The 23,966-nt window shown below is 38.4% G+C and overlaps 1 protein-coding gene across 1 annotated transcript in view; it reads right to left on the bottom strand.

Moving 5' to 3' along the window:
* The window catches only part of LRBA (LPS responsive beige-like anchor protein), a 363,867-nt gene that overhangs the window by 38,072 nt on the left and 301,829 nt on the right, over nucleotides 1–23,966 (bottom strand). The window contains 2 exon segments of the mRNA XM_081926283.1: nucleotides 198–287; nucleotides 14,341–14,508. Coding sequence (XP_081782409.1) covers nucleotides 198–287; nucleotides 14,341–14,508 — 258 coding nt within the window.

A 23,966-nucleotide genomic window follows, 5' to 3' on the forward strand; every position in this document is an offset into this window, starting at 1 on the left:
CCTGGCTTGTATGCAAGGTTCCTAAAACCTGGCTCAGAAAATGAACAAACCTTTTCTATCCTTCATAATGTACTCAATTAATTCTATGGAGAAAGAACATTTAAATCACTTAAAATTATCTGTACTGGGAAATGAAGTGTGTCTGTATGAATTTGGAGCAGCTGATTCGCAAATAATTAACCTGGCACCTAACTTACCACCTGCATGGCAGAGCTTCTTGGAGGATGCGGCTCTATGAGCAGTTGGGAAGGAGTCTGCCCAAAACTTCGGATTTGAGCTTCAACAGCCTGGAAAAAACATAGGCAGGTTTGCATGTTAAGAGGTGCTAATTACAGGCAATAGAACCATAACTGTCACCTGAAAATGTCATTCCACACTTCTGGTTTTTTTCATCTTGAAAATCAAGCCCGTGTGTGCACAGTGGGGCTAAGTGCTTGGCACTGGTATTAAGAATGAGGTAATCATTTTAGTACTCTAGGAGCTATTTCCATGAGAAACTGCAAAACTTCATTCTGTTCCGTGATATTAAACAGAGACCAGCTATTACAATCAGAAACTCTCCTTATGGACTCCATTTTTCTTTGCTTCCACCGCCTTGTTCTGCTTGCATCATATGCCTGCAACAAAAGCTAATATTTTCAGGTACTAAGAAAAACTCAGACCTCTAAGTATTTCTACCTTTGTACTGAGCGTTACCCTAAAGCTGTAAAAAGTAGCAAAGGCCTTCAAACAGAATTGTCAATATAAAATGCAATACAAATTACATTTAGGATGGTATCAGCAGCATAAAATTTAAATGTAAGAATGTGTTCAGAACAACTGTAATTTAAAACTAAAGTATTTTCTATATAAGCCCTTTACTTTTCTAAATAATGAAATCAAATTTAATGAACAATATTCAATTAATTTTTTAAAAAATACATTGAAATGCAAAGATAAATATGGGCTGCCCTTTCTTAGTTTGAGATTGTAATCCTATTGAATTGAAGCAGCCTTACTGTAGGAAGGACTGCAATCTAAATGTTACAAAGTGATAAATTGATTGAAATGTCTTGAAATAGCAAGTATTCATTCTTTAAATATCAGTTCTACTTAATTTGCTCTAGTTACAAAGCCAAGACATTTATTTTGTATCTTTTAAAGACCTTACGCAAATTGCTCTGGAGAAAACTACCATGCTCTTCAACCGAAAGGTCTACACCCCAGTCTTCCCAACCCTGGTTTCCCATATATTGCTGAATCAAAATTCCTGTGATCTCTGACCATTGACCATGGTTGTTTGGGATGACTAGGGTTGTAGTCCAACATCATCTGAAGATCCAAGGGTGAAACTTACGGTAAAGTTCTTAGCTTTATTTAAATGATTTGCTAATATTATGAAAATAATAACCTACACAGAATCATGACACTAATTATGACAGTTCCAATCCAATGTGGTGACCAATTCCAATTAAACTCAGAGGAACTGAGCCAGTGAATTAGCATTGTTCCAAATGTGATCCTGAATTTCTAATGCAAGCATCTTCATACTTGGAAATAGGAACAGCTTGTGCTCTCCGGGCATGTGAGGACAGGGCTGCATGGTCTAAAGAAGAAAGGACTGCTGCCAAAATGGAAGCCTTGTGTTGAGTTCTCCTTCGGTTCCCATATCAAAGTGAAGTGCAATTGACCCCCAGGTCTGATACTTCCATGCTGTGTACATCAGAGGCCACAGGAGCCTCTGATGACATGAAGGAGGAATCAGGCTGTTGCAATGACATCAGGACAGGAGTAAATTGAAGTAGCTTCAAGGACATGGGCCTAGGTACAGTGTGTCATAATGATACTGAAGCTAAGCAGATCTGTGCCTGAATGAGAGACTGCATATGTATCCTTGAGTTCCAAGGGTGGGCTGGAAACTCAGCACTCTGCAGCCAATAGTTCTATCCTAAGGTTATCTATTATCTCTGGTCTTCAACAGTAGTACACATTTATTTACTATGCATTCCAAGAACTGCAATGAAACTGCCAGGGAGCTGGGCTCGGCTATTACTCTGCCATATAAGCTTTTCACTAGTGAAAAGTTTCCCACATCAGCATCTAATTAAATACAATTAATCTGGAACATCAACTACAATAATACAAAATTGCACAAACCAACGTTTTAGCTCAATGCTTCTAAAACATTTCAGTAATAAAAAGTCCTGTTTCTGTTAGTCCTCTGTAATAACAGAACTTTGGTTCTTTCCATAATTGTTCCAGATGCTGTAAAATGAGGCTATAAAATGAAACAAACTATAGGACTCCTTTACAATCCATTGCTCTACACACAGAGAGAGAGAGCGTTTAGCATTTCCACATGTTAAGCTGAAAAATATGTTAATGTGTAATGAACAAATGATTAAATATTGATCACTTGTACTGATTGTGTATATACACACACACTTACGCAACTGGTTACCAGGTGTGTGGAATTACTTCTCTGCTTTCTCTTCTCTCTGGCAGTAATAAAGAGGCAAGAGAAACGTAGACTTTCCTTGGCAGCGTTTTAGTTTTTAATTTAATGCGTAGTTCCAGTCTCTGAACATGTTATATATTCCAGTACTCAGTTTCTGAGGAGATGTGGGAGACCCAGGCTGTTTGGGAGTCATACCATCTGCCCTGGAAGCCTGCTACTTAATACTAAACATGTGGGAACAGGACTCAATTGCTCAATGAGGAGGCAAAGGAACTCTGCACATGCTCAAAAGCATTTTTAAAAATCACTTTACATGTTCCAAGCTTTAGCTCTCCTATTATAAACAAGCGATTGGGCTGAGCTTTTTTGAGCCCTGGCATAAATTAAACTCTTCTCTCTTTTAACTGTGAAAAAAAGTTAATTCAATAGTATGCAGTGCCCACCAAATAGGGTTGTAAATTTCTCCAGGAGACGCGTATTAGAGACTTTGAACATATGGATGCAGTTAAGGCAAAAACAGATGTTTGTTACTTTTCTTTGCAGCACCACTCAAAAACGAAATCAAAATTGCTTCCCCTCCGTGTTTATGTCTGAAAAGGACTATAAAATGGAATGGGAAGGAGGTAGAGGGAGAAGTGGAAGACAAAATGAGAAAAAAAAAGAATGGAATTGCCTACAGTTTTAGCAAAAATAATGAGAGTGATTAAAGCAATCTCAAATGCAGTGATTGCAAGCATTACAATTTTGAGATTTAACAAAACCTGTTAATATTAAGGAAGTTGCTTAAAGCTACTTTTTAACAACCATACAATATCGCACAGGTATGTTCCTTGGATCATCTTGCATATATCGGATGGATTTATATCTATGCAGGGTTCAGCAGAGTCCATCTAAAAGATGCCAATTTTCGATACAACATTGTGAATGTTGTAATACTCTCAAACTACAAGCATCTGAAACTAAAATGTGCTTCTGTCAATCAAATATGGCGAATTATTATTTATGTATTTAAAGTTTGACCCGCTATCTTCTCATGATTCAGAGCTCCTTATGTCCAGTTTTATCCTCACAACAATATCTGCATGGTAGGTTAGAGTGAGATAAAGCACTGAGCCTAAAATCACTCAGTGAACATCCTTTCTGGCTGAGATTTAAACCCTGCAAGCAGTTTACACCACACTAGAGCTGATGGTATGAGGCACATGCTGGGGGGGGGGGGATTGAGTGGGACACACATCGAAGAAATGGTTTCCCCATACCTTTGATTCATACACCACTTACATTCAGCATAATTATGGCTCTTGGTTTTGAAAATAATCAGTGATTTCTAGCTATTCCTTTCCTTTCAGTAGCATGCTGCTTGACAGCATCAGGGAAGACTGACTTTCCATTCAAATGGTGCAGTTGAATGGCATATTTAGGGCTGTGTGGGATACTGCCCACCCCCCAATTTGCAGGACCATTCTTCCCCCAGAAAAGGTTTATGTAGGTATGTGCAGAATATCAGAACTTTGGGGGAGGAATGAGCAAAAGTTACTCATGAGGAGTCGTCGTCCCCACTCCTCATGCTTGTGCTCCATGTTGACTTCAAATCTGCTCCCAAAAAAAGATTTAGGGGGCACGTCTGGGTAGAAGTCTGTTGTGCAAATGGAATTAATTCCGCTCCCACAAAGCTACTTAGGGATATAGATATTTTGATCTATATATGGCAAACGTTTCTTTTGGAAGAAAAGAAGTAAATATTGAATTGTATTTTTTAAAAAAGGAATAATTGGCTGGATTCAAAGTCGGATGCGCAGAAAGCTGGTGCACATTTTGCCTCATATATTTCTTGGCTGTTGTATATGCTGTCTGATGAAGAGTGTTTGCTTCTCCTCATAATAAAGACAGACAGATAATCTGGTAAAAACAGTATACTTTTACCAAAAATACAGTTGATGTTAAATGTTTTGAAGTTGTAGAAGCAAATATCAACTGTTATCAACTGTGGATAACAGAAGCCTAGCTTTTCCAATACTAGCAGGCAGGATGGCAAGTACCAAAGGCCAAAGTCACTCTGGATGTGATTTGCTTCCTACAAGTCATTTTTTCCCCTGATGCATCAGGTACCCATCAGTAAAGAATGGAAATTAGGTTGGGCAGGAAAATAAACGCAGCTCTGAAAGTCTTATGCTCATATCATGAGCTACTAGGAAAACCTAACAATAATATGTTTTCATCTGCAATATGTCAATTATCAAAGATTATATGCAGAAACTAACAGGGCTCTATGTTGTCATTTTTATTTGGTGGTGGAATTCTGACTGGATATTATTTTGGGGTGCCACTACTTCTCCCAAGGTGCTCTTTCAATGGAGAGTGGGGGGGGGGGAGAGAGGAAACTTCAGAAGGCGAGGGGGGGAGGTAAAACTTTTTAAAGCATATACATCAGATCTCCAGAACTCCATTATACGTAAAAAATAAACTTTATGTGAGAAGGGGAAAATGGTGTATGAAAACCTACTTTGTCCAGTCTAATTATAAGAATAGCTGTTGTGGGCAATTACATTACAGCCAGTGAGTTAAAACAGAAAAGTAATTACAGTTTGTGAAAACAAGGATTTATTTTCCCTTTCAGAGTCATGCAACTTGCTCTAATCTGAATCTGTACATTCCAGGCATATTAAACTGAGGCCTAGTGCAACTTCAGTGCAATCTCCAATTCATGCAAACTGTCCATCTACTACATTGTAATCCCAGCTGCCAATCTGAAATAAACCAGTTAGTCAGAGCAGACACAACCTACAGAAACAAATGTCACTCAATAATGTTCAGAGGCACTGGGTTCATGGATAATTTCAAACAGTATCTCTGTCTGGAACACTGATGTGCTCATTGAGAACACCTAAATCTCTAGCTACTGGAAATAAGCAGATAAAGTGGAACAAGAAAAATAGGCCTGCAAAATACTTCAAAGAGACTTAAGAGAAAATGCCAAAGGAATTCAAAGAAACTTGAAGGAAGAATGACTGAATGTAATGCATGCAAGAGTGCAGATACTTTGGGGATGGAGCAGATTTCATTATGAGATTAGGAACCATCACACTTATTTTCACACAGTATGAGAATATCATTCAGGCTGTACTGCCACATTTCACGGTTAACAATGTTGGATAGCAGGGCAGAAAAGCGCTCAGCATAATGATACCAAGTCCTGAGTTAAGTTCTACTAGTAACTAGACATTATGGAGAGCAAAGGGATAGCTCAACAAATGGCTGTCGGTCTGGACAACAGTTGTGTTTTTTCCCCTTATGTCTAGTTCTCTACCCCAGATTGTTAAATTAAATGGACCTTTGAATTTACTGATAAGAAGGTAATTCTTATTGCTTGCTCTTGTGCTGGAGCCAACCCAGTTTCGTTTCTCACGGTAAGTACAAGTTGTGCCAAAGAAATTATCACACTACTTTGTTCTTATTTATATCAAAATAGCGTTGCTTAAAGAGAAACATCAAATGCTGATATTGTCATTAAATCACCATTTAAAACAATACAGTTAGTACTTGGAAAACAAAGGTTTTTCCTCACTAAATGGAGTTTGCTTTTAAAACTTTAACTGGTAATAGATACAAGCAGAATACCCTTTCCTCAGAGAATTCTTATCCAAACAAAATTAATTCAAGGTGAAGTATGAAGCAGGTTCTCCTAAAAAATAAAAAAGGAACCCCAAAACACACCCCTGAATATATTACCATCTTGCAGTGGGCCTGTTTTTCACTAAGCTTCAGAGAAAGAGATCACAGCCCAGTGCCCAGTACTGTTGACAAGCTAAACTCCAGGTGGCCGTGAAAACAATGTATTTGGTTTTGATATGTTCTTTTTTAAAAAATAAAAAATCTGGCACAGTTTTATGGTATTTTAAATGCAGGTTTTCAATTAAAAACAGACTAATCCTTAACATTTATTTAGCTTTTCACAGTTTCTGTGCTGTGTGCTGTGTCAAGCAAACCATCTGGGCAACACACTTCTGGCTAGTGAGTCTTCCAACATATTTGTTTCTACAACACTTTCGAATTGTGCATAAATGTAGTATTCAGTTATTTTATTCACACATTTGAAATATACTCCTTTGCTGCAGCGTCCTGTAATCTCTTTACTGAATTTCTAAGTCATGCATCAAAGGTTGTACTCCATCTGCATGTAAACAAGACCTGCTGATAATTTAAAAGTATTTAGCGACTGTTAAGACTAGGCTATAAATACAAATGTGTTTAGATTTCCTGAAAGATTCACTAGCTCAGCTGTCTTCATCTGATTTAGAGCTGAAGTACCTGGCTCCCACCATGGATGAAAAGGACTGGGAAGTCAAACATACTTTCTATCTGATAGGATAGCAGACTTGCTACTGCTGTCATTAAATTGGGGTAAACTAAACATTGCTGATGCTGGTGGGAAAAAAGCCCATCTTTCAAATGCTGGCCTGTATGAAATAACCAATTTTGGAAAATGCTCAGGCTCAATATATGTCAGACCTTCAGAGGAATGGAAAACAGGAAGTGAGGTAGTAGCTACGCAGAGCTCTAGATGTTCATTTCCATCATATCTCATCCACAAGGACTGGGATTCTTCAAGGTTTTTGAACACAAGAAATTGCAGTAAAAGTGAAGGCAACAAAGGCTAAGGAAGAGACTGATTTCTATTTAGTAATTGTATGTGGGCCCCAAATATCAGAAAGAATGTCGCCACCTAGACCAACCCCATCCATTCACCAAGATCTGTTGAGGAACCCCATTTGGTGACCCCTGTGCTAAGCAAAGGCTTGCATTGCAAAGGTTTGGGGGATGGCATTCCCTGCAGTGGTTCCAGATCTCTAGAACAGCCTCCCTTCTGAAGTGCAACTCGTCTCTACACAGTTTTCCATTCAATTTCAGGGGAAGGCACAGCTCTTTGTGCAGCCTTTTGAGGAGGGATTTTATTCATTAAATTTATATCTTGTCCCTTCCTGACAAGGGAGGCAAGCACACAAACGGGAAAACACCTAAAAACAATTCCAATACAGTGGTACCTTGGGTTACAGACGCTTCAGGTTACAGACTCCACTAACCCAGAAATAGTACCTTGGGTTAAGAACTTTGCTTCAGGATGAGAACAGAAATCGCACGATGGCACAGCAGCAAACCCCATTAGTTGTACCTCAGGTTAAGAACAGTTTCCGGTTAAGAACGGACCTCTGGAACGAATTAAGTTCTTAACCCAAGGTACCACTGTACAGATGCAGACTCAGAAAGATCTCTGCTGAAGAGGCTTTTTAGAAGAGGATGGTCTTCAGTAGGCATCAAAAAGGCAAAAGCAATGGTGCCTGTCTAATATGCAATTAGAATTCCAAAGGCCACCACACTAAAGATCCAATTTTTGTTTTGTATGTAAATCACCTACTGAAGAAAGCAGTTACAGATAGGTAGCCGTGTTGGTCTGCCATAGAAGTGTGCATGCACACGAAAGCTCATACCAAGAACTAACTTAGTTGGTCTTTAAGGTGCTACTTGAAGAAAGCAGGTGAGACAATCTTTCAGGTGCCTTATACCAAGCTGCATAGGACTTTACACATTTGAACCAGCACCTTGAACTTAGCTTGGTAGCTAACTGACAGGCAGTGCAATTCTCCCAGCAGTGGCCTAACATGGTGGCTATATCCTGCTCCAATGAGCGGTCAAGCCATTGCTTATTGCACTAGTTCCAAACCAACCTCCAGGACAGTCTTATATATAGCACGTTGTAGTCATCCAACCTGGTGTTAAGCAGGTTTCTGAACTATTTTGGTTCAGAAACAGCCATGATTGTTTTACTGGCAGAAGCTGGCAAAAAAGTATTCCTAGCCACTGATGTCACCAGGGTCTAAACAACAAAGGTGGATTTAGGACTATAAATGACATGCATGGTAACCTTAGAATGTCTCGTTTCACTTTCTGCTGTTTGTTTTATCTGTGAATGCTACTGACATTTATTATGATGTTTTAAGTTATTTATTCTTCAGTATGGTTTTATTGTTTATTGTGGACCACTTTGGGACCTTCAGGTAAAGTGTGGATTATAAATACTTCAATGAATAAATGAAGCCATTTAAAAAGCAAGCTATTTCTGATTACTTATAGCCTCCTCTAAGGTATCTACATAGTTCTATTTTAGTATTAGAAAGATGTTTAGGATATATGCCACAAAGAGGTGCATCTCAGCGAGTCTGCACTAGTATTTTCAGCTATCTATATGTCTGAATGTAACACAAGAGACCTTTCAGATTTCTTCTTGTGTTGATAAATCTGCTAATCACGTGTTTAAATTGGACTTTACCAATCCACATAGAATTGCCTACAGAAAAGTGAAAAAGTAATAAATGGATTTCAAAACTGAAATTCAGATGCATAAATTAACCTATTTTTTCTTGTTCTCAACAGCAACAACAACGTGAGATTAACTTGCCTTGGCATTTATCTTCTGCAGGGCTTTCTATCATACCGAGAGAAAATAATTTTTCTTTGAACAAAATTTCCCATTGCCATGTAAAGCAGTGAGATTTGCTTGGAAGTGTCTGTTTCTGTTGTTATATTATTTTACTTATATATTTATTACTGCCTACTGTTTGAATTTGAAAGCCCATGCATAAATGAACGATTGTACACTATGCATTCCAGGAGATGAGTTATACCATCTCTTTTTAAAATGCACTATATCACTTATTTTTAAAAAGGCACAACCTTGTTGATTAATTGATAGTGACTTGAATATGACTTTTCAAAAACTGTGTTCAGTTATAATTGTTCTCTGAGGCCCTAATATTACACAATAGGAAAATCTGAAACTGTTTAGGGAAGTCAGCAAACATTCTCAAGGAAACAAAGTCTGGAAACCTATGCTGACACTTGGGACTAAGCCCCTTTGAGCTGAGTAGATAAACACAGGATTGTGCTGTAAGGTATTTTGGGGTACTGAAAGTTAAAGTATAGATTTTATCTGTACTGTGATTTCTAACTAATAGCTTTGAAAAAAGGATGGAGCTTCCATTGGTAAGCTTATTTGCTGTGGGAAAGATAGTGGTCAAAGGAAGCTGCTCTGAATTTTGGAATGTGAGAGTAAGTCCTTGAGGAGATGGATTAACAGACAGAGAGATGATGAGCCTGTCAGAGGTGCATGACAAATTCATTTATCACATGGATTGGCAATTTATCACATGCATATCAGTATGATTACAGAGAGATATGCACACAATCAGATTTCACATTACTTTTACCTTCACTCATAACTAAAAGCAGAATAATTCACCTTGGGTTGAGGTGGTACCCAATTCTTCTTGGAATCTTCAAGGTATAATACATCAGAACTGATGTCACAATTTTTAAATATATACACACACACATGCATTTTACACTGTAGCCATGGAAAATGAGGGAGAGGGATATAAGATTCTACTTTTTAGCATGCTAGCTATTGGGAGGTTAATTTGGAGTATGCATATTTAGCACACTGATGTGTGTGTATAATCACTCCTAAACATACACCAGAAAAGTTCTTAGATTTAAAAAAAAAATGAATTCTTGCAGTTTTAATTTTAGAATAAAATCTAATTTTAAGAAAAACAGCTCGGAAAAGGAAATGTGAAATCTAGAATATATTAGCAAAACCTTTCTTCTTCATTATCTACTTTATTCTTTTATCATTGCTTAGTATGGTTTTTTAAAACACTGACTCTCTTAAAGATGCACACCTGAACGACAACCATTGGCCTCTACATTCAAATGTGCCATATGTGGTTGAAGTTCTGGAACACATGGAGCTGCTTTCAGGGACATTTGTTCTGAAAATCTCTCCACCCATTGTTGCTGCATATGGATACAGGGCGGATTCAAACAATTATGAAGACTATGCTTGGTTTTTATTGCTGGAGATTATTTGTAAGGGATAATTTGTGACCTAACCCTGAAGCATCTTAGAGTCTGCTTCCGCTCATAATCTCTTCTATCATTGCAGTCCTGACCTTTCTAATGCTCCTTTTCACCCTTTTCCTGATCTATCCTGCAGAACATGGGAAGGAATTAAAATACAAGAGAGTAAATACAAACCCCATGCTGTTGTGTGGGAAAGCCAGGGAGCATAAAACAATTTCAGCAGAACAACAAAAGGTTGAAGCCTTTATTTAAGATGTCTCACAACATTTCAGAATAGATTTCTAATCTTTTTTATTTATTTATTTTGGCTAATAAACCCTTGTTTTAGGCCAAAGCACAAGCAAGCTTGCCTCTCAGTTTTACTGGCAATACAGCTGTTTTGGGACAATTAAAAATTACATAAAAGTTTAATGTGCTGCAGGCTGTTATGCTGATCACATCATGGAAATAGTAAAGTAGGTAATAAAATCCTTTTATTCAGAAATCATACTGATGCTAGTTTGCCACATGTGTTAACTATTTGGGAAATCATCATAGTGAGAAATAATGTGTTGGTTTTTAGCATCCAGCACTTATCGGCAAAAAAATGTATGCCCCCTTTCCTTTTTGCTGAGAACACAAATTTAGACACACCCTGAATTATTTTATCTTTGCTTCTAAGGACCTAACTAGATATTACAGGGGATACATGACTGCCATGAACCGATGTCTCCCCCACATGTCTGCCCAACACCAACCCATAAATGTAATGCATGATGGAATGTCAACAACACTTTTAGCATATCTCTATTTCATTCCAGTTAACTAGCTCTTGCTTACAAGAGACATGGAAACACTGGATGTGATTACATCAAGTTTCACTTGACCAGGGGTTTAAAATATTTCTATCACCAAGCCCCCCTCCCCCCTGAGAGTGCTGAAAATCATTGAGACCTACCAGCCACAAAATGGTGGCCAGGAGCTGGAGCTGGTCATAACAGGGTTCACAGCCAAGCTCTTTATCCATTGTAGTGTGTGGTCTTGACGCAGGGCAATTGCAACAGTTAGGGATTCTGGTGGTTTACCACCCATCTCGCTGCCTAGCAGTCTTCCTGCCTGAGCTGACAGAGCTGGGCTTGGAGGCTGGGTTGTGCACTCCTAGACTGCTGGTTTTGGGGGACTTCAACATCCATGCTGAGGCAACGGACTTTGGGGTGGCTCAGGACTTCATGGCTGCCATGAAAACCATGAGTCTGTCCCAACATGTCACTAGCACATGTGGCAGGCCACTCTCTGGTCCTTGTTTACTCAACTGGGCAGGAAGAAGGTGATCTGAAAGTGGGGGATATTGACATCAGTCACCGAATGGCAGTGAAGGAAGCAAAGAAAGCATTCTCTGCTGCCTCCCCTGCATCTTTACTATGCATTCCAACAGAGCTTTTCAAGGCAGTGAAGGCCTCTTACAATCTGGAGGTGGTGGAACTGACAGCAGCTTGCTGTGACTTGTTTGCAAAGCACAATGAGGACATCCACCAGGATTTTGACTCCGCTGCTACAGCAGATTAATCTCAAGGGGTGTCCAGAGCACTTAGTCCTGTTGTGTTGGATGTGTTTCAATTAGCAAGGCTCAAGGATGTGGACACTGTGCTTGGATCCATTAGAACGATGACCACTTGAGCCCCTCTTGGCTGATAATAACTAGCAGGGAGGGAACAACTAGCTGGGCCAGGGAGGTGATAAATGCCTCCTTGCAAGAGGGGGTGGTCCCTGCTTGCTTGAGGGAGGCAGTGGTAAAACCACTCCTCAATCAATCCTCCCTGGTTTCATAAATACCAGCCAGTTGCTAATCTCCCAGAGGGTGTTGCTTGGGGCGTGTTCTTTGGCCCCATGGAGCCTTCAATGTGGGCTTCCTCAGGGTTCTATTTTATCCCCTATGCTGTTTAGCATCTTCATGAAACTGCTGAGTGGAGATAGCCAGAGGTCTGGAATACATTGTCAGCAATATGCTGATGAAACAGAGCTCTACTTCTCCTTTACATCTGCAGGTGTGGCAGTAGAAGTGCTGGACCACTGTCTTGCCTCAGCAATGGACTAGATAAGAAGCCAACAAACTGAAGCTCAATCCAGATAAGACTGAGGAACTATTTGTGGGCGGTTCCCTAGACCAGATGGGTGGGAGGTGCCTGTTCTTGATGGGGTTACACTTCCTCTGAAGGAGCAGGTATGCAGCTTGGGGGTACTGCTGGATCCTTTGCTGTTGCTTGAGGCTCAGGTGGCCTCAGTGGTGGAGAGTGCCTTTCATCAGCTTCGGCTGGTGGCACAGCTGTGCACCTATCTGGAAAAGGGGTAGTCTAACTACTGTTTCCTATGCTCTGGTAACCTCTAGGTTAGATAACTGCAACACATTATATGTAGGGCTTCCTCTGAAGACAGTTTGTAAACTTCAGCTGATGCAAAATTTGGCCATCAGGCAAGATAGTCTGAGCATATCATACCAATCCTGGTTCGACTGCACTGGCTGCCAATTAGTTTCTGGGCCCAATTCAAAGTGCTGGTTTTGATTTATAAAACCTTAAATGGCTCAGAACCTCAATACCTCAAGGATCACCTATCTCCATAGGAACCTACCCAGACCCTGCAATGATAATCTGAGGCCCTTCTTCATGTGCCTCCTCCACATGAGTCTGAAGGTTGGAAACATGGCTCAGTTTGTGGAATGTTCTCCCCACGGAGGTTCAATTGGGGCCTTCATTATACACTTGGCTGGGTAACATCCTATACCCTTTTAAATGTGTCTGGGGTACGGGCTTATTGGTTTGTGAGTTTTTTTGCACTTGTTTTTGTTGTGCATTTTATGCTTTTATCTTGTATTTTTATGTTGTGAGCTGTCCTGAGATCTATGGTTGAAGGGCAGTATACAAATTTAATAAATAATAATGAATAATATTAATATTCATTCTTTGATTTAAAAACTGTATCCATCTGAAGCACTCTAGGCTTTTCCCTAAAAGCCCACAATGTGAAACCTGACAGGAACATTTAGAAGTATTTCATTATTTTATTTTACTTTACTTACCGTTGTATTAAACATCTGTATCAAGATATGCCACTACTTTAAATATCTAGTAAAACTACACTACTACTTTATATAGCTAAGATTTTAAAAGCAAAAGCCACAATCCTGAACGGTGTAAGGATATGGATTAAGCTTTTGATACTTCCAAATGTGATTTAAGAGCACTTGCTACTCTTTGAATAGCTGTCGTTCCAAATCCCCCAAACTGCTTTTTAGATTTTAACTTAAGAAGCATTGGAAAGGAGGGTTGTTTCTAAGAGCAGCTTTAAAAGAAGATGTTATGAGCATATAGTAGTGTCTTTCTCAGATGTTAAAATCTGGGACCAGCAGTTACCCTGGCACTGCATTCATGGTTTTCTCTGAGTGCTTGACAGAAACTTCTGCTAAGAAGGCTTGGGCTCCAATTGTGCTAACAGAGAGATAATGTACGTGCAGTTACCATTACGCTTCTATGAAACCATGCTATGGTGACCGTCTACTTGCTTGCTAGCTTGAGACGGGAAAACAGCAGGAGCAGCTGCATCAGCACTCTGCACCCTGGATGCAATATAAAGCACTATGGTGGTTGCCTAACTCAGCAACAGGGAGGGTAGGAAAGAAGCCAAATAGGACAAGGTGAGCAAAGCAAAACTGCAAAACCACCTCACTGGTAACTTGCAAGGGTGATGTAAATGATAAACAATCTAATCATCACAGATATGAATAAACTAAACTTATTTTGCAATCTGTTTTGTTAGATAATTGTAATTCTAATGTTCTAACGTCTGCTTTGAAAATCATAAGGCAAGAAAGACCCAAACAAACTGCACGTTAGTAAGTTTAAACCAATGTAGTTTTGTTATCGTAACACACGTACATAAATTGTATGAATACAAATGTAAGAACAGAGTTCTTTGTGACGCTTTATTCTCTCAGACATTAACAAGCTTACCTCTCTCAGTACTGGGTCAGTTATTGAATTGAGATTGACAGCTCCTTCATAGGTCAAATAGTAGAACACATTTAGAGATCTGACAGCCTCAGGCCCTTGCTGTTTGTAGCCAAAAATCAGATCAATCCACTGGTGGAGCTGGCAGGAAACAAATTCGCTCTCCAAGGCCTGCAAAAGAACACAATGCTGTTTATGTAGCTTCTTATTTCCTGACTGCAAGGTTATTTAACAATAATGAAATAGTTACAATACATAATTGGTTTGGAAAAAATATGTTTCAAAAAGGCAGAGTTAGTGCAACAATAAACCATGGCTTAGTGCATGGGTAGGCAAACTAAGGCCTGGGGGCCGGATCCAGCCCAATTGCCTTCTAAATCCAGCCCGTGGGTGGTTTGTGAATCAGCATGTTTTTACATGAGTAGAATGTGTCCTTTTACTTAAAATGCATCTCTGGGTTATTTGTGGGGCATAAGAATTCATTCTTTCCCCCCCTTCAAAATATAGTCCAGCCCCCCCAAAGTTCAGAGGGACAATGGACCAGCCCCCTGTTGACAAAAGTTTGCTCACCCCTGGCTTAGTGCTATGTGGATGAGTCTCAATGAGCCAGGCAAAGCATCAGGCCATTCTGTGCAAATGTTGATCATGGCTCATATTGTCTTTTGAACCTTAACTATGATTCATCGTAGAAATGTTGGTAAAACAACAGGTTTTTGGGGTGGGGGTGGGTAATATCAAAAACCATAACAGTTTTATTAAAAGGGCTATATAGAGTTCCCTGGAATGACTCTAAGCAAAGGCCTGCAGCAGAGCTCCTAGGGCAAAGGGAAAAAAGCAGAATGAATGGTTTAAATATGCTTTGATGACTTTACATTAATCAGAGATCCCAAACCACCATTAGCATCAGTTCAGCTTCTTTATTAAGAATGCACGTGCCTGTTTCTATTACTATTAATTTAACAGTCCTGTCTATTAAAAGTGCTTTACAAAACCTGTTTTCAGCCATTTCTGAAACTCCTGCTGAATCTCATTTTACAGATGGGGAACTGAGCCTGAGAGTGACTTGATCAAGGCAGCCTAGTGAATGATGGCTAAGAGAAGCTTTAATCCCAGGTGTCTCATATCCAAATACTACCCCTGCTGCTGGGCCATGTTGACTCTGGTATAGTGCAAGACAATCTACTCTATTTCTACTTGTCAACAAATTTCTATCAACATTTGTACAACTCTGACCACAATGTAGAGAATCTCCTATATACGTATGTGTGCATGTGCAATATGCATTATCAGAGGATTCAAAGTTCTTTATGCATTTCATTACAAAGGAGTCCTGGAAACCAGGGAATATGAATCAGGCCTATCTAGTCAATAGTCAGATATGCCCCAGTGTGTAACAGCAAGTTGAATGGAGCTACCTAGTTGGTGAAATTATTGGGAAACCTTTGTATGAAGGCTTTGGGGATAAATGTATAGGAGCATTCATTCTGCAAGAGTGGATAACCTACAAGTGTGACAGTTTAAAGTTATCAAGGCTATAGTTATCAACTACATATATGGCAAACATTTGTCAGTATTTGTTACTAAAAACAGACCACAGTATACTCTAATGATTATTAGGGGGGGCACGTAAAATTACTCCAGCATTTTGATGCAAGATCAGCTATGCCATAATGTATTGTCTTTTTGGGTTAAGAAGTGCAGATGAAACAATGTAAAGGAAAAGGTCATTTTTGTAATTTACAGAGATTAAGCAAGGCTTCCTTTTCAAGGAAATGCCTAATTTAAACTGGGAAATTTACTCAAACCCTGAGAAACTAGTCTGCAGTGTGCATACAGAAATGATTGGTTAGTTTCATTAACTGATGCCTGAAGAAACATTTAAATTGACACATAAAAACAGCAATTGTCTTAATTTGTGTGGTGCACTTCGCACAAAAGCCCTAAATATGTTCAAATTAGAGCAAGCTGCTTGATTGTCACTGCAATCTCATGTCATGTTAATGCATGACAAACATTAAACCATACACTTAAATGGCAATTTATATCATTTAAATGTTTACTGCCTGAGCAACTCATCACTCATTTAAATGTGATTTTCTGACAGCTAATTTCAGTTAATTTTCCTCTATTCACTTAATTAGAACTTTCAATCAAGAAAAGGCCTATCCATATCTTCATGTTCATATCATTTTTTTCATTTACAAGCCCAGTTAGCGGATTGCTAGAAACATCTTTTATAATGGATGACTAGACAGTATATCAAGTCACTCTTCTCTTCCACCCAGCCACCAAAAAATGACCATATGGGAAAATTCTTCAATACATATGCCTACCAGGAAAGCTGCCCTTATTTATGAAAGCAATACTCTGGCTCGTACAAAACCTTTCCAAAACACACATGCACAATTAAAACGATAAAGAACAACTGATCCAATTAAATATTAATGATTTCAAAATTGTTTAATAAGTTGAAAACTGTGAGAATTATCACAAGTGTCTCCATATCAGTATACTCGGTGCTATAAAATCCCATAAGGCTCAGCAAATGACAATCGTGTGAATTAAATTTTTATTGCTTTCTTTCTAGAAACATTCAATTTCTCTTATAGCTACTTCTTCTACAATAAAAAGAAGAAATAGGAAGATATATTTACATCCAAAATGAACATGCATACGGCTTGCTGTACTCTAAAACCCTTGATTATATACCAATATACATTAAAATATTGTGGTAGAAATACATAAATTCAATGAGGCTGAATAACTATTCTGATATCTTTCTGCAGTCATGTCAAATTACAAATCATGTATATTTAGTAAACCTTTAGAAGCAAAATAAAACCACCACACCGGCTCAGAACATGTACATAGTGGAGTGTTGGTGATTTATTTAATCTTTTGCCTAATGAAGTTAGCATAAATGGGTGCTTTGAGTCTAAATATACACACTGCAATCCTATACACGTGTACTGAAAAATAAGTCCCATTGAGTTCAATGCATCTTATTATTAGGTGGGTATAGGATTTCAGTCTATGTCTACAAGAGTAAGAAAATGAAATAGCCCTGAAATTTAATTGTAATTTACCTTTCAAGATATATCTAACATATTTGCCATTGTGTATAAATGTGATGGTTAATTTCCCCCATGCAATTGTGATACCTCAACATAAAGTGACTGAATAAAACAGCAATATTCAAAACTACGATATATATGGTCAGAGACCTTTTGTAAACCGTTGTAAATAAGGTAACAAACTGTGGAAGCAGATGATAAGAATTTCGGACAAATGGGAAAATATTTAAAAGCAGGATAATGGCTATTGCAACCTAGATATAATATAAATCCCAGATAGGCATTAGACATTGCCCTATAAAACAAACTGAATGTCAAATATGCAGTCTATAATGCTTGTGTATGTAAAAATCTTACATATAGCAATTTCTCTCTGTTTCTCTCTCAAACTATGGAGTTCAGTTTATTCATTTAAGATCACTCAAAGCTTCCGAGACAGACATTGCTCATTAAAGCTACAGTTAAATACGGTGTGCAACTAGGGGATACTAAACTCCTTTCCCATCGCTGCTCTTAAACCCTAACCAATCAATTGTTAGTGCTCCCAAAGCAGACAGGATGCATCATTTACACCCTATATATGCTCTGAGAAAATTTCGTGAAAAAGAAAATCCACTAAAACACCCAACACAGTACTATTATATTCTGCTCTATTGAGTTATTGTAAAATAAATCAGAGGCTAATGCCCAATTGTTAAGGATCAAATAAGACCACGAGAGGACTGCCATGGAAAGCCACACACAAATTGTCAATTCAGTCCTGTGGGACTCATATAAGCCTTGACAAACTGTCTTGGGGCTGATATCTATTTTTTTAATGAGATCTATTAGACCAAGACTAAAACACTTGAGATATGCTAAAAAGTACAATATACAGATGTCAAACACAAACACCTATTAGTAACTTTCATTTATCCAGTCACAAAGCAGATATGCTCCAGGGTTATCAAAGCTAAGATGCTGCAAAGGTAAAGTCCCAATTGCTCATAAATATTCTAAGTGCGATTCTAAGGCACTATTAAAGTACACTACTCAAATTCAAGAAAATAGGTACTGTATATTAATAGACTCGGTTTTCTGTTTCGAAGAAAAAGTAAAATGTTGTAATATAAGTAGATCTTTCATATATTTAAACAGCATTAGGGTTTAATAAAGGATGATAAATCATGTCTTGCTTGAAATTTAGCTTTTGTAGCATTAGTCCTTTATTATCAACAAAATGCAAGTGTGTGTATAAATATATAATTTTTCTCTTACTGCATGCATACTCTCTCTCTCTCATTTTAAATCACCTTAAGACAATAGTTTTGGGATATTTATCATAGATCTTCTTTAGTAAAACAAAACATAGACTTACCTTGTTTCCTGGAATGAATTAAACAAGCTGATATCATATACAAAATATTAAAAACAGGGCACTTTCTGTACTGTACATAGTCCAGCAGAATCCAATGACTGTCAATAAAATTCATCATGTGTGTCTATGAGGTGGTCTATATAAATACAGTATTTTGGTGGGCTTTATATTCTTGCAATTTTGCACACCCAAAATTGTAAGATAAACCTGATACCATTTCAGAGTTCTTAGGAAGTAGTTTTTCAATATATAAAACGTATATATTTCCTAAAGACATGAGCTAAAATAATCTTATACAAAAAACAGAATTTAAGGAATGTGCAGGAAAAAACTGAACAGGAAAAGAAAAACAGTAACTAGTTACAAGACTTAAAATTCTGTTCTTTCGTTTCAAACGCACATCCCTTTTCTTAAAGACTATATAAATTTGACGATCACATTATACTATGGGCAACAAACAAAATTTAAAAATCAAGCAGTCTGTTATGTTTGCATGTGCTGGATTTCAAACACTAGCAGTAATGTTTCCTTAACACTGATGTATGACCTTTCTAATTTACAACGATGAAGGCTGTTTTTTTCGGCCTAATTAGAACCATTTCAAATTTTCCTGTTAAATATATGATAAAAAGTCCTTTCAACTAAAAAAAAAAAAAAATTCTGGAGTTTCTTTTCCATGTCAGCTTTGTTCCAATCAAAATATGCTTTGAATTAAATGATTTTGATTGAATATGTGGATCACATTCCCTTCCAAGATTTAAATTCCGAAAAGGAAAAGTTTAGACTGTTCAAACAAAGCAAGAGCAGCCACTTTGCAGAAAGCTATTCACGTTTACGAAGACTGACAAATTGTTTGTGTGCACCAATAGGTCTAGTCTCTTCAATAGTTACCAGATTTCCTCTCTTCTTAATAAGAAATTAACTCTTAAAATACTGGCTTTGTTTTGGACATCTAGAAGTAAATATGCAAAAGGGGACTATATAAAGAAAAAGACAGACACGTTAATGACAGCAGCTTCCTACCTGTTACATTTAAATGAATTTGTCCAATAAAATAAATGGTATTTGCTAACATTTATTTTGTTTTGTTTCTAATTTATTCCTGATATAAACCATCACTTGCAGTAACAACCTAGGTGTTGAATAGTATGCCTTGTAGAGTATAGACATTTTATCAGACTATTTTGGTGTTCTTTAAATATACAATGTGGTGTGATTCTATACATATAGTGACTATTCAGTTGACATTAGCATTCTATGTAGTTATTTTTCTTTATTCCTAAAAACCCGAGGGATAAGGAATAGTACAATGGGGAAGCATAAGAACAGGAACATTATGGAACATGTTGGACTTATTCATTATTTAGAAAGAAAGTATGCACGTATATAACGCTAAGGAAAGTGTTTAAATCAGACTTCCACCAAAAGGTTCATTGCATTCTGATGCTATTTACTAAGGAGTCAATCTCCCTTGAACAGAAGGAAAAGAATAAAGACTAAAATGCTGTGCTTGTGTTTGCATATTGTGATTCGAGGACCCGATCCCCGCTTGGGGAATAAAGACACGTGGACACAGAATGTAAGGTTAATGTGTAAGGTAAAGGCCACAACTTTATTGACTCGAAGAAAATGTGTGTGCAATGGTGGAGATGCCTGGTGCGGCTGCGTTTGAGCAGCAAGCCCCGCCCCCGCCGAGCTTCCCTATTGGGTGCCCAACTGGGGAGGGGCGTGGCGCCAGCCCTGGAGTTGAAGCAGGGGGCGTAGCGCCCCCTGCATGACGCAGGAATCGTCTCCCGCTCACAATCCCTTCCCTCCTGGGAGAAGGAAAGGCTTTGTAGAAAGCACTAGCCTGCATATCAAAAGAGAATAGCCTGCACATATGTAAACAGGATCAAAACTGCCACACACTCTGTACCATGACTGGACATCTACTCAAATGAAGCAAAATGTCCACACTAGAGCCTAAAAAGTTCTGCCCTGTACTCATCACAGATCATTCTCACAAAACCTTTACCTCTCTCATTAATGGATCCCACCCTACCCCTTTTATTTGCTAACAACTCAGTTTCTGAATTCTCCTACCTGGTCCAAATGCATATTTTATTTCTCTGATTTAATAGGGAGGAACCTTAGCTCAGTGTTAGTGCATATCCAAATATGCTTAGATTCAGTAACTAACATTTCCAATTAAAGACTCCTGCCTGAGCGGCTCTGCCAGTCCCAGTAAACAATAATAGTAGGCTAGCCAGTTCAGTGGTCTGACGGTATGGCACCTATGTGTGCCCACACAATGCTGATGTTAACAAGGCAACTTTCTTTCCCTTACATGCTTTCATACAGATATTTTGGACTACAACTTGCACAGTGTCCATACTGGTTGAGGCTGATGGGAATTATAATCCACAAATCTGGAAGGTGTCAGGTTGGGAAAGACTGATTTACATAGCAAATTTCCCATGCTAAAAATATTTTAAATGCATTATCAGCAACCTTTGCAAAATCCTGGAAGGTAGGCCAGTACTATCTTAAAAAATCTAACCTATAAAGCCAAGCTTTGATACTGATCATTTGGGAATGTACTGCAATGTGCAGCAAATAAATGAACAAGTCTATACCCACCATGTACTATGTCCTGGATAAACTCTGGGTAGCTCTATCAATAATAATATTTTTGAATAGAATTCAAAATGAATGTCCCGGACACTGTAGAGCATATTCTCCTTCATTGCCCACTGTACGGTACGCTCCGTCAACGCGTGCTGTCCCCTCTTTTGGGTGGTCTGGAACCGCAGCAAGGTGAATGTGTGGGATTCTACCTATCCGACGTTGACCAAAGGGTAACGGCGGGGGTAGCCGAGTTTTTGGCAGCAGTCCTCCAAGGAGCAGGTTAACAAGGAATACCACTGACTCTATATGTGTATATATATATGTACTTAGCAAACTGCTGCCTTTTTTATATATATTTCAAGGCTTTTATATGTTATTTTCTCTTTTAAGGTTTTATTTCCATAATGCCTAATAAAGGTTTGATAAAGTTTAATAATATTTTTAAAGCCATAGAACATAATTCCCAATATACTGGTAATCTAGGACAGTGCTTTTTTGTTTTTGTTTTTTAAAAAGGAGCCAGGACTCTTGTTAAAAGTGTTGTGGGTGCTAGTACAAAATGGCTGCCATGGGCAGCAAAAAAAGAAGTGATGGTACTCTATACAGGTGAGTACCATCACAAAAAAGCACTGGTCTCAGAATATAATAATACAGAGACAAACAATTGTTTAATATCCTGAATATTTCTTTGTAATTCATCGCTCTGACTTTAAACAGCAGTTTGTATCATCATGAAAGCATTAGGAAAATTTACAAACTTGATTTCAGCATCCACAGTGAAAATTCACCAAGCATACCATAACATAAACTATTAAAAACTGTTAGGCTCAAACTGAATATGCCCCAATAAAATGCATATTGTTCCTTGCAGATAGAATTGAATGAGTTTGATCTGCAAGGAACAATCATTTCTGCAAAAATCCCATCTATTTCTTTTACTGTCATCCATGTGTTGGCCCACTCAAGGGTTGATCTTAAGTAGTCCACCCACCACTCATTATCTCCCCAACTGATGTGTGTCTAGCTTTCTGATACTGCCTTCATTCTTTCCTGAGAGAAATGTGGTTCAACTCTCAACTCCCCATCCCCAAGACCACATTCTGGGTCTTAGAGTCAGATGTTTCAGTACAACAATACTGCTGATGGCTGCTTCCCTCTGCCTGTCCTGATATATCATGAATATATGATATGTTACTTATTGTTACAGATGAGTTAACAAATACACCAGCTAAAATCTGTCTTGATGCAAAGTGATGCCATGGTTTAATTCAAAGCCTCTGTATATGGCTGAATAGAAATTAGGACTACAGGGTACCAGGCGGTACAGGTTCTATCCATTTTATAAATGAGTTTCATATCATGATTTTAATCTCCCCCCCCCCCCCGGAGAATGCAAAACAGGCCAGTTCAGATCCATCTAATAGGCTTCACTTCAGTTACAAAACTTTTACTGGCTTGAAACAAAACTGGAGACCTTTCAAGTCACAGCTGGACCCAAACACATGCATACATTCGAAAATTGCACAAAGTCCCTGACTGGAATAAAGTAGTCCAGTGAGTAAGGAAGAGGACTGTGCTGTCAGCTATGGGCTGATGCCATTCAGCGAAAAGAAGAAAAACATCTGTCCCAATCGCAATTGTGTAAAAGAGCTGCAAATCAAGAAATACGGGTGTTTTTGCCTTAGCAAGCAAAGCAAAAGGCCAGCTAAATAACATCTCCTCACGCTGCTATGTCTTGATATGAGTGAAAAGCAGACAGTAAAGCAAGAGTTAATTGGAAGGGAGGAGTGTTGTCTGGGGAGGGAGGCTAACAGAGAGTTAATCAGGGATCACATCCAGAGCCAGGCATGGATAAGCCTCACTAATGAGGCTCAAGTACCCTGCAGTGGCTTTCAAACCTAACTGGCTTCAAACGATGCCACCCCATGACAGAATGCAGCTAGCCATACGAAGAGAGTGATTAGAATAAATGACTACAGTAATTAACTTTGATTTGAAGCCACCTGACTGGAAAAAGAAGCTAGGAGCTGTTTAGCTGAACTCTTCCTTGTAGAAAGGGGAAGCTTTCCTTTACTCTTGTGTTTGTGTGTGTTAGGAGAGCTTTTTTCTTTCAAATAGGTATTGGGTGGCACTAATGAAAAGCAGCTTTCATTCAAGGACCTCCTCATTCATTCTGAAAGGAGGGGAGAAGAAAAGCTTCAAAGGGGAACTAATTTACCTCACCCCAATCACCTTTGGGAGTTTAGAGTTTGCATTGCCACTACTACCACCACTGTACATATATATTTCTCAAGGATCGCACTAAGAAAAATTTCCGCTTAACCAGATTCTTGAAACTTTAGTAATTATAGACACATTAGCCTTTTCACACAAAAGCAAGAGACTTGAGATTTGTGGTGGTTTTTCCCCATATAGCTTTCAGAGTGGCTTCATTAAAACAAAAATTCTTTTCTGAGGAAATGTTTTTAGTGATAGCACTTTTCCTGGCATTGTAAAATGAACAGAGATCTATATTTTTTTTGAAGCTAGGTTCACTGTTTCCCAGTGCTCTGAAGCTGCACATACAACATCTGAACCCACTTCATCACAAC

Source organism: Podarcis melisellensis, assembly GCF_964234715.1.
Source record: "Podarcis melisellensis genome assembly, chromosome: 9".
Classification (NCBI taxonomy): Eukaryota; Metazoa; Chordata; class Lepidosauria; order Squamata; family Lacertidae; genus Podarcis; species Podarcis melisellensis.